Source organism: Molothrus aeneus, chromosome 2 (assembly GCF_037042795.1).
Source record: "Molothrus aeneus isolate 106 chromosome 2, BPBGC_Maene_1.0, whole genome shotgun sequence".
Lineage (NCBI taxonomy): Eukaryota > Metazoa > Chordata > Aves > Passeriformes > Icteridae > Molothrus > Molothrus aeneus.
The window spans coordinates 56,945,514-56,957,217 of NC_089647.1; the positions used below are offsets into that span (position 1 = coordinate 56,945,514).

At 52.3% G+C, this 11,704-nt stretch overlaps 1 protein-coding gene across 1 annotated transcript; it reads right to left on the reverse strand.

The window, feature by feature from the left end:
- Positions 1-3,840: 3,840 nt before the first annotated feature.
- On the reverse strand, positions 3,841-8,179 carry PCDH8 (protocadherin 8). Its single transcript, XM_066571442.1, has 3 exons — positions 5,700-8,179; positions 5,346-5,556; positions 3,841-4,874 (listed from the first exon to the last, which is right to left on the reverse strand). Exons 1-3 carry the CDS (start codon positions 8,109-8,111, stop codon positions 4,501-4,503), a joined length of 2,997 nt encoding a protein of 998 aa, XP_066427539.1. The 5' UTR covers positions 8,112-8,179; the 3' UTR covers positions 3,841-4,500.
- Between the last annotated feature and the right edge of the window lie 3,525 nt (positions 8,180-11,704).

Here is an 11,704-nt window from a genome sequence, read left to right on the forward strand (position 1 = left end):
TTACTTTGGTGCATCTGTCCATGAGCAGATGACTTTCCTGGGTGGTGCTGTCAAAGGAGTCAGGGGAAAATGAAGCTGGAGCTGGAGAGAACGGACCATCCCTTTAGGTGACAGTGCACTCACCTGAATTTCTATATCCACAAGGTCTGTGCCTGTGTTTAGGACAGGTGCCTAGTCTGCTGACATGTACAGTGGTGAGGTAGTCAACACAGTTATGGGAGACCAGAGAGCAATAGTGAAAAGAGAATGCAGGTGCCTAGTGTGGGATGTCAGCCCCTCTAGGCCCCCCTGAGCAGCTCTCCTTGTTTGCCACAGGAGTGCAGATGCCTGTTATTCATGTAGACCCTACACATTGGCCACAGAAGTCACATCTGTCTGAATCTTCAGCTAAACCCCACCTGGTGTCTCTCTGCCTTCAGGGTCTGGGCCAAGGCAGCATTGTCTGACACATTTTCATCACATGTCTTGCATGTGTTGAGGACACAGGATAAAGCCCCTACCCCAGAGGTCACAGCCATGTCCACTTACAAACATGGGTGCTGCCACCCTGTTTTAGGAGGAGTCCTGTTCCTACAGCATGCACTGCAAGAGCCAGAACCAGGCACCTCAGTGGTGTTTGACTCCATCACACATCTCAATACATAAAGCATCCTTGAAGGCATTCAAATGGCACAGGACAGAAGAGCAGGTCAGTGGGAATTTGACTAATTTTTTGGCTGAAGTGCCAGAGAAGTCATCCCTGGGATCTTGTCTCCTTGGTACATGTGGTGGGTAGATCTTGGTCAGCAGCCAGACCCCCTCTCCATTTCTCCTCAGCAGAACAGGGGTAGAAAATCAGATAAAAAAAGCTCATGGTTCAACATAGATACGGAGAGATCACTTACCAGTTACTGTCATAGGTGAAACAGACTTGACTTTGGGAAAATTAATTTAAATTATTGAGAGGTAAAAGAGATTTGGAGGCCTGCCTAAGGCCTCCAGGGTGTCAGATGCAAGCCCACGATACCAGAATATGAATGGGGCACTCAGGAGACATATTGCAGCTATGCCTTAATGGCTGTGAAGGTACACCTGGAAAAGAGCCTGTGGGAATTACCCACTTCTCTGTTTCATGTCCTAAAAGTGCCTGTTTCTCCCCAGTGATTGAGGAGGGTGTCGAGGATGCCTGTCTCCGTTGTAGGTGACTACCAGAGATTTCAGCAGGAGCCGGCTCAAGCTCAGGAGCAGGCTCAAGCTCAGTGTCAGTGCTTTTGTGATGTCCTTCTGCTGTAGCCAGTTTGGGCCGTGGAATTAGTGCTGGCTCAATGAAGGAGTGCTATCTCCAGTCCTGTCTCTTGGCACCCCCTCCTCACCTCTGCCCTCTGAGCCAGGGAAAGGCAGACAGGAGAAGGTAGCTCTTTGTGAGCAAGCAGTTCTGTGGTCATACATCTCATCATGCAACGCAGAGCTGATGTTGGCAAATAAATGGAATTTAACTGATAGGACTGCTGCATTAATTCCTGAAGTATGTTAGCAAAAATCTCAGGATAATCAAAAACTAAAAGAAAAAAACTAGGACATACACAGTGAAATAGCATCAATGGAGCAAATGTTTGATCCCAGGGACTTAGCCCAGGAGCTATGCCTTGGGCTCCCCCTGCACTCAGCTGTGCTTTGGGTGGTATGTGCTCTTATCTGATGGAGCTTGGAGACTTCCCTCATTTAATTTTAGGCATGTAAAAGTTACAGGAGTCTAGACTGCTGCCCCTTGCCCTTACAAGAAAAGGGGAGATCAGGAGCTTCAGTGATGCACCTGAATAGTCCCTGTTGCCTGGCCAGGCCAAGATGAGAAGCTCTCAGAAGACGTCTGTATCTTTCCACTAACCAGAGAGTCTCTGTGAAATGATGGGCTCAGATTTAAATACCAAGGGGTATTTAATACTAAAATCCCACATTTTACACCATATGGGATGCCAGAACAGACAGATCTCAAACCCCAATGAGACTGTAGCTTCTTGCTGCTGAAAGCTGTTATGGGAACAAGTGACGTTAGTTTCCTACCATTTCATGGTTGCCTTGCACTGGGTTGGTCCAAACTCCTGATCAGGCAGTGAGGAGCATCAATCCACTTACAGAAGGGCACAAGCTCTGTTGCAGGAAGCAGCACAAATTTGATGCCAAAACCCAGTGCGATGAACCGTTCTTCATCTGTGACTACATCCTGTTGGCCCTGCCAGGGGAGTCTAGGAACCTGCTGTGAAGCTGTTGGGTATGTAACCCAGGCTTTTGAACTAGATGAGGAAGAACCGGCTTATCAGAGAGCCCTGCTTTTTTTGACAGAGAGCCTTTGCCTCCCTGAGTTCAGTTATGACTAATTACTTCCCATGCAGGTGTTGCTACTCTGCATCACTGGTGATTAGCCAGAAGGGAGGCTACCAGCTTTCTTTCTCAGCACCCGTCCTCCAGCCACAACTTCAGCTCTAAGTTTAACCAAGATGACCCTCTAAGTTCATTAGATGCATCATGATTTTATTACCAGACTTTAGAGGAATCACCAGAAATGCTCACCTGTTTTCCTGACCACAGGAGATGTATCACAAATGTAGCTTCCCAACTGAATCTTGCATTAGCCTGATTTAAGTTCCCTTCAAGTACAACCTCTAAAACTCTTTAGCCACCACAAATCTTTACACCATGGTATTTATGAAGCCCCAGTTAAAACTCAGACCCCGTGTGCATAAAAACTTGATTGGCTTCTGCCACTCTTGCTACAGAGGTTTGAGAAAGCTCTAAGCTGGGGGAGGAAGGGGATTTTTGTTGGTTAAGGGACATACAGGTGGGATGTTTTTGGCTTAAATTTTGAGGCACAAAGCCAAATAGAACTCTGTTTATATCTAAGAAAGTTTTATATTTCCTTAGTGAGCCATATTTTATAGATATGTACCATACCAATTAGATAAATAGTTAAAGAACTCGTGATAAAACCCCAAAGCTTTGCCTTGTAGAGATTTTTTGATTATTGATTTTTACAAAATGTGAAGTTATATAGTCCACATAAGGAGCAGTTCTCCCTTTTGGAAAACTTCAATCAAATATTAAAACTCCAGTACAAGTGTTACTTCTGGCGTAAGCATTTTTTGAGCACAGGAAGAAACCTTCGTGCTTCATTTTGTTTCATTAAATGCTATTCTATAGCATTTAATAAAACAAAATAGCAGAAGGATTTGAGATCTGCTTTTAGCTTGAAACTCCCATAGAAGGAATTTCAAAGCTCTGTTTGTTTTTTTTCCCCAGGACAGTCATTTCAGTAAGAAGAGAAATACGTACCATAGGAAATGTCAATATAATCATTTTTGATTCCTGTTTTATGCACCTTTCTCTTGATGCATAAATATATGTACACAAACACAAGCTACTGTCCTTTAGTAAGGTGGCTTTAACAAGGGGTAAACATTTGAGCCCACACCCATAGAGCCTGACTCAATGTCTCAGCCAGAGCAGAAAGCAAAGTGCTTGGGTGGCTGCTGATGCAAAGACATCGGCACAGCACAGACATTTCCACTGATGAACAGAGCTTCACTTGCTTTCCTAAAATCACACCAGTCCCCACCTGTGAAGGATCGAGCTGGAAGAGCTCAGACCACGCAGTGACAAGCAAAGGCTGGCTCTGTCACCCCAGCCTCCCTCCCACCCAGCATGAGAAGATTTAGAGCTAAATCTGCAGAGGTATTGCCAGAGACCAACGATGGGCAAGACTAAAAGTAGCTCCTTCCCACTACATTTCCCAGCACAAAATACTTTTGTTGACCTTTTGTGAAGACCTCTATGCTCTGAAGCATGAAATCCATGAACAGAAGCCTCTGAACATCACAAAACCTTTATTAGTGTTTATCAGTGATACAGATTACAGGAACCAAAGGCAATTAAATAACACTTAAGTTGACCACAGACTCAAGAAATACAAGTCACATTTGGCAAGGCAAACTTCTCAGTACACTGGATTGCTTGGGTTATTATTACACTGTGAAAGAGGAATTTCCCTTACAAGATTCTACATATTCAGGATATTATTATTAATATTAATTGTTATTACTGTGTCTTTCAGACAGCTCCTTTGGCAAGAATTCCCATTTTTAAGTATTTATTATATAAAAATATAACGAATTTTCATTATGTACAAACATTACATTACACAATGTACAGGTTAAAAACACTACAAAAAATGGCAGGCCGTGGGTAAACCAAAAGCAAAACAAAAAACCCCAATGTAGAAAACATGAAAAGAAATTTAAATACTGCACATTTCATAAAAATTACATTAACTACAAACAATTTTTTTTTGTTTGCAAATATCAAACAGTACTGATCTGATTGGAAATCTTTCCCAAACGACTTCATTTTTAAGGCACATCTTGCATATTTACACATACGACACTGGATCTGGTCAATAACTTAAAGGCTCTCGGGAGTGACCTAGTTGTGTGCGCAGGGAGGGGTGCACTCGAGGGGGAGCACTCTGGGCTACGCCTTCTCAGTTGTCTCAGTCTGGGGGCCCAGGTATCTAGTTGAGGGGGCTGGGAACAGGGGCACCCCGATCTCCTGAAGGTCGGGGAGCCGTGCAGGGCGCGGCGGGGAGAGGAGTGTGATCGTCCGGTCAAAGTCCCTGTGCAGCACCTTCTCATAGACGCTCTGAAGCCCCACTGTTTTGGGCAGCTGGGCTTGATAAAAGTTGTCCCTGCGAAGGGGATCCCTGGGCAAGGACGTGCTCTTGCAGAAGGTGGAAAGGGGTGCTGAAGGATATGGAGAGGGGTGAGGGTTGGCTCGGCCACAGGAAGGGCTCCAGCAGCGGTCGGAGTGCCCCAGGATCTTGCATTCAGCTGTGCATGCCCACAGACCTAGAGAGAGATAGGGGAGGAGAAACCTGTCGTTACTGCAGGAATAAATCCACACCATTCACAATCCTTAGAGTTACCAGTCACAGGATGATTCACTGCACCGACGGTAGGAGTGGGGAGGTGATGCTTTACAGCGCAACAAAAACCCATGCTTGGTTAGGTAATGTTGTTCTGTTAGGGACACGCCTCACAATTCTAGCTTTAAGGGAACCTTTTTTCAGGAAAAAAATCCAACCCTACAGCACTTCTGACAAATGCTAATTTGTGCTGGGCTCTCAGTGCAGAGAGGAACCAACACCTAACAACAGCCTGCTCCAAGGAGATGGGCAGTTTGAGCCATGCAGTGTCTGGCTTCCCCTTCCAGCTGCCCTGCCTGATCACTGTGCCCTCGGGATGGGTCCCTTCATGCACCCCCTCATCCATCCATCTTTCTGTCTGAGGTTCAGTGGGGAGCAGGGGCAGAGCCCTTACCGTTCTGCATGTGTGTGATGAGATCTTTCTTCAGGGCATCTCCGCTGATATCCGAGTCACTGTCGTTAAAATCACTGTCGCCTTTGCCGCTGTCTTTGCCACTGAACTTCTCTGCCTCCCGGCCAGAGATGGTGTTGAAGGAGTGTCCCTTCCAAATGGCCACAGGGGGAGCAGGCTCCTTGTTGTAGCTCGGAGTGGCAGCAAAACCCTGCTGGTGGAGAGGAAAATCAAAGAAGACATGAGGGAGGGAAGTGGTGAAAAGTAAACCAACCTTAACTGCACCTCTGCAGCTAATTAATATCCTCCAAGACACCCCCCCACCCATTGCCCCACTTCCCTCTGGTGGGATCTTACCTCCCCACTCTGTCCCCTCAGCCTCTTCTGACCCTCATAGAGGCAAGTGCTGTCACTGCCACTCTCAGTGGTGGAGATCTCTTCAGCTGCTGGAGAGGGGTCAGGGCTGGTGAAGGAGGTTTTGCTGGGAAAGGTTCGGACCTCAAACATGTTCCCCCTCTGGCTGCCCTCCTCCTGATGGCCCTTCTCCAGGTGGGAGATGTCTATTTGGTCCTTCGGGGCAGTGTTGTTTTTGATGTTGTTCCCCTTCTTGCGCCTGTTGCAGGTGGTGGCGATGGTGATTATAGCCACCAGGAGGAGGGTGCAGCTGCCTGCCAAGACAATGATCACGATCAGAGGGATGTCCCACTGCAAAGCCTTTCCTTCCCAGGAGCTGGGCTTGGCTATGTCTTGGATACTGGACGGAGCAGTGGCGGTCACCAGGAAGTTGACTGTGGCAGTTGTGGCCAGGGGAGGTCTGCCATTGTCTGTCACAGTGAGGATGACCTTGAATAGCTGTCCCAGCTCCTCAGAGAGGTCACCCCTCAGCACAATGTCCCCAGTACTTGGGTTGATGGTGAAGAGGTCTTGCTGGGACTCTTCCAGGAAGGCAAAGGTGAGCTCAGCATTGGCCCCATCATCTGCATCTCGAGCTTTGATTTGGGCCACTAGGGAGTCACGGGAGGTCTTGCTGGACACACCGATTTCCACAGTCCCATTGGTGAGCACTGGGTGGATGATGACAGGAGGGTTGTCATTCTGGTCCAGCATTCTCACTTTGACAACAGTGCTGCTGGAGAGCTGTGGGGAGCCACCATCAGTGGCCTGGATCCTCAGGTCCAGCTGCTTGAGGATCTCATAGTTGAATGTCCTGAGGGCGTAGATGGCCCCAGTGGCGGGGTCCACCGAGACGTAGGTGGAGATGGGGGCCCCCATGACCTGTGTCTCCAGGAGCCGGTAGGTGACCTTACCATTGTGGCCAAGATCAGGGTCACGAGCCACCACGGTGGTGATGTAGGCACCTGGGGGGTTGTTCTCTGGCACAGCCACCTCGTAGAGGGGCTTGGCAAAGAGCGGCGCATTGTCATTTTCATCGCTCACCCGCACCGTGTACTGGCGGACGGTCTTGAAGGGCGGCGAGCCCAGGTCCTCAGCCACCACGGTGAGGTTGTACTCGGGGATGCGCTCGCGGTCCAGCGCTGCTGTGGTGACGATCATGTAGCTGTCCTCGTAGGCCCGCTGCAGGGCGAAGTGGTCGTGCCCACGGAGGCTGCAGCGCACCTGCCCATTGGCGCCCGAGTCGCGGTCCGTGGCGCTGACGAGGGCCACAAAGCTCTCCGTGGCCGCCGCCTCGCTGACGTAGGCCACGCCAGCTGCGCTGGCAGCACCACGGAGGGCGCTGATGCTGATGCGCGGGGCGTTGTCGTTGACGTCGGTGAGGCGCACGACGACGGTGCAGGTGGCAGCACGGGGGCTGGCCCCGCGATCCTGGGCACGCACGTCCAGCTCGTAGGTGCGGGTGCGCTCGTAGTCCACGGCAGCCTCCAAGGTGAGGTGGCCTGAGCGCGGGTCGAGGCGGAAGAGCCGCCGTGCCTCAGGGGGCACCTGGCTGCTGAAGGCATAGACCACCTCACCATTGGGGCCCTCATCAGGGTCAGCAGCATCCAGATCGAGCAGCAGGGAGCCGGGTGGTGCATCCTCAGGCAACTCCACCGTGACTGAGCTCTGGGCAAATGTGGGACTGTTGTCATTGGCATCGAGAACACGGACATGCACGGTGGCTGTGCCTGAGCGTGCTGGGCTGCCACCGTCCTTGGCCACCAGCTCCAGGGTGTAGGAGGGCTGGCGTTCGCGGTCCAGTTCCTGGAGCAGCACCAGGTCGGCACAGCGTGCCCCATCCGCCCGTGTCTGTGCCTCCACACCGAAGTGGCTGTTGAGGGAGACCTGGAAGCTCTGGATGGAGTTGGAGCCCACGTCCTCATCCACAGCCACCTCCAGCGGGAGGCGAGTACCGGGTGCAGCACTCTCCGACACCTCCAGCGCCATCTGGGCATGGGGGAAGCGCGGTGCATTGTCATTGATGTCACGCACCTCCAGCTCCACGTGCACCAGGCGGTAGCGCTCCCGCCAGCAGCTCACCACGTCGAAGGCCAGGACACACTGCGGGGCTTGGCCGCACAGCCGTTCCCGGTCCAGCCCCGCTTCACCGATGCTCAGCTGCCCGTCCTCCTCCCGCACCCGCACCAGCGAACTGTTGCTGAACTGCCGCATCAGGCGAAAGCTCATCTCCCCCGGCGCCTTCACCGGCATCTCATCGGCCAGAGTACCGATCACCGTGCCCGGCGCGCCCTCCTCGTCGGTGCGATACCTCACCGTCTTGCAGCGGGACACGGCCAGCAGGCAGGCGGCGGCCAGCAGCCGCAGGGGGCTCATGGCAGCGGCGCGGGGCTCAGCCCGACGGCGCGGTGCAGACGGGACGAGCGCGGGCTCGAGCGGGACACACCAGGAACCTCCACCACCGTCTGCGCCCCCCGCGCCGCCGCGCCGCCTTTCATAGACGGCGCTATGCAAATGAGCGGGCGGCGGAGCCAATGGGAGGCGGCGCAGCGCGGGCGGCGGGCGGCCCCCGGCGCGCCCCGGGCCGGGCCGGGAGCGGGGTCGGGGGGCGCCCGCCTTTGTTTTCTTTAACTCTGCGGGGTCTTGGGGGGTTCTTTTCTTTTTTCCCTTTTTTCTTTTTTTTCCCCCCTTCCCCCGCACCGTCGCTATTTCTTTTCCCCCGTTTATTGATTTATTTCTTCCTCCCTCCTTCCTTTCCTCCCGCTCCCGTCTCTTCCCTCTCTCCGGAGGCGCGGCAGCGGAGCTGGCGCGGGGAGCGTGGAGCGCAGCGCGCGGTGGGGTTTGTTAATCCTGCCGACAAGTCGGGACAGGTGCCGTGCCGTGCCGTAGCGTGTCGCGGCGTGTCGTGGCATGTCGCGGCGTGCCGCGCGGGCGGGGGCGCGGGGCGGGCGCGCATTAGCGGGGTGCGGGGGAGCGGCGGGGGCGGCATTCAGCTGCGCCCGGAGTGGTGTGTCACTCGCGTGAGAGCCTGTGATCAGCGCCGTAAGTCGCCTTTCAGGAGGTGTCCCCGCATGCTTTAGTATGCATGTCACCGCCCGGGTTTCTTAAGCCTGGGGCACTAGCAGGCGAGGAGGAAAAAAAGAAAAAAAAAAGTTCCAAATAGGATTTAGCATAAGCTTGAGGAGATTTGGAAAGGTTTCAAAGATCAGGCAGTATCAAAGGCTTATGAAGCCCTCGTTAGCTGTAGAAATATAATAGCATGGCAGGCTATCCCATTCGAGGAACCAATGTCTGTATTATTTCACTATGACAGGCTAAAGGGAGAGAAAGTTGAACAGTTTCCACAGAGGAGTTGGACTAAGTTGAATATAATGAGCAAACGCCACATGTATCCATTATGTCCCTCTATTCATTCCCAATCACTGCCATAACTCTTTGACTAAACGATGATGAGTGCTGAATTACACACAATGCCCTGCTCATATTAAAATACATTTAAGACCTATCCCTCCTGGTGCCCTGTTACGCCTATTCACAGGATTTTCTTTTTGTCCTAATAGGGCCTCTCTGGGAAGCAACACCAGTCTCGTTCCAGAAGAACAAAATAACAGCATGAGGCTGAAACCTGGCACGAACCGGGGGGAACGAAACCATCTGCCCCGCAAGGCACCGAGGCCCTGCGCGGAGCCCGCCGCAGCCTCGCAGCCCCGCAGTGCCTCAGCAGCCGTGGGGAGGGCGGCTGTCGGCCCTGGCCCGCCGGGGGAAGACCTGATGGGGAGAAAGACAGGGGTCCTGAGGGGCAACTGCTTCTCCGGGAAACCTCATTCCTCTCCTCTCCGTCTCAGGGAACCCAAGAGACTCATTTTAAAGCAAGAGGGTGACAAACAGAATGCGATCCGGTCCAACCCCGCGCCGGTTTCCTTTGCCAACCCGGGATAAAAGCGCTCGGCTGGGCGCACGGAGCGCGGTCGCATCCCGGGGCTGCATCCCGGGGCTCCATCCCGGGCTGTGCGGGATGCGCGGGGCGGCACGCGAGCGGGGGGCGGCGGGCTGCCCGCAGCGCCGGCTTATGGAAATGGGATTTAAATCGCGCCTCGGCCCCGGCTGCGGGGGCGCGGGGAGGGGGGCACGCTCCGCCGCCGACAAAAGCTCCCGGAACGCGCGGTTTCCATCCGAACGAAGCTCCGCGGGGCTCTGCTCTCCCGGCCGCGGGAAGCTCCGCAGGCGGCCGCCCGGAGGGGCGGGCAGCTTTCGGGCCGGGCCGCCCAGAGCCGGGCCGGGGTCCGCAGCGGGCAGAGCTCCGAGGTGTAGAGACTGGGACCGGGCTGCCTGGGAACGGGGCCGCCGGTCGGGAGCGGGCAGTGTGCAGCGGGGCGGCCCCTCGTGTGTAACAGGATTATCTTTGCCATTTCAAGTTCCATACAGCATGTAATTTATTTTTAATTAGGATTAGATCGAGCAGGGAAGGAGACCAGACCTTTCCCCCCACCCCCTCCTCCCCGCAAAGGCATGGCTATTCCACGAGGAGCTCTTATTCTTTACAAAAAAGCCAATCAATCGATAAACCAGGACCTGTGTTCACCTCCCACGCACTTTGCAGGAGAAAAGGGTGAAAAGGGCTGTATTTTTAATGTGAGCTCAAGTATCTGAATCAGAAGGGGAGGCTTGGAAATCCTTTCCTTTCCCATCTACCCAGTCCCACTCTCATATGCTTTCGATCCAAACCCATTTTTAAGAGGGACACAGTGGGGTCTTGCTCCTCATGCCTTTTTTTTTTTTTTTTTTTTTGTGTGTGTGTGTGTGTTTTGTTTTAGAGTTCAAATGCACTTTTCTGCCTGCTTGGGTTATTCTTTTCCCACTGTCGTGACTTTGATTTTAAAAAACCCCAATGTATCAGTCTCTCTGCCTTCTCCCCAGTAGAGCCCACCACAGAAATGTTCTGAAAGGCTAGTGAAGGATCTTGTTTTACAGCTCAAAATAAACATACAGATCAGCTGCATTAAAAGCACTTTGAAATATTGTGGTTAAACAGCCCAGATTGGTTGATTGCTCCATGTGGGGACATATGTTCTTGCAAACTGTGCGTATTGTTACTAATGGGGATTCTCACACCACAGCCTTTCCTTTGAATCTGAGGCACTGGTGGTTTCTCTGGAGCTGTTGCAAGGTTGTTTTAATAATTTACCAGCTCTCTTGCACTTAGTGTTGTTGCGGGGACTCAGAGCGTGCTAAGAAGGAGGTGTTTTGCGGTGTCCAGAGGTCTGATCTCTGCTGCCAAGCTCCTTTCTGTACCTCTTTAGACACAGAAATCAAAGCTGCTCCAAGAGATGGATGCCAGGCAAAGGAAAAAGCAAGGCTTCCCCACACACCTCTGTGAACCTGGGATCTTGGGTAATGTGTTGCTCCCAAGGAGGGGGAGCACTCCTAGACCAGCAGCCTGTTGCCAATATCAGTCAAGTAAGTGATCACCAGCAAATCAATCCAGGTTTCTCTTTTTCAGCTTTATATTTACTTCTTTCTTCCCCCAATTCAGATCTTGGAAATAAAGTTTGTGGGTGCTTTTCCCTCTCCCCAGGCAGTTATTACCTTACAAGGGGTGGCAAAACCCCAGGACCTTATCCTGTTCTTCACTCCTCCAGCTGAGCGATGACACTTCACTGCATTTTCCCATCACTTACAGCACAGTAGGTTCACATATGTCTCAAGGTGTCAAGTGTTCCCAGTGCAACGGGGTAAGGCTTCCCTCCTCGCAACAGGTGCCTGGGATCCTGCCCAGGGATCTCTGCTCATGGAGATAAGCTTGAAGGTCTTATGTTTTAGAGGTGTGAGAGAAGGCAAGGCTCCCATTGAGCTCCCATCTAGTATCTCAGGACCACATGTACCTCGAGGGAGAGTGTGCAGCTTCATGTGAACACAGGGCAGTGTGCTTCCCTGTTGCACAATGTTTGTGTGTCCCTGCTCCCAGGAGA

Excerpts from the sequence above, each read along its gene's own strand:
- PCDH8 (XM_066571442.1), bottom strand. The coding sequence starts at position 8,111 with ATGAGCCCCCTGCGGCTGCTGGCCGCCGCCTGCCTGCTGGCCGTGTCC. Across the intron at positions 5,557-5,699 it reads TGAGGGGACAGAGTGGGGAG|CAGGGTTTTGCTGCCACTCC; the intron begins GTAAGATCCCAC and ends CCTCTCCACCAG. Across the intron at positions 4,875-5,345 it reads CATCACACACATGCAGAACG|GTCTGTGGGCATGCACAGCT; the intron begins GTAAGGGCTCTG and ends ATCTCTCTCTAG.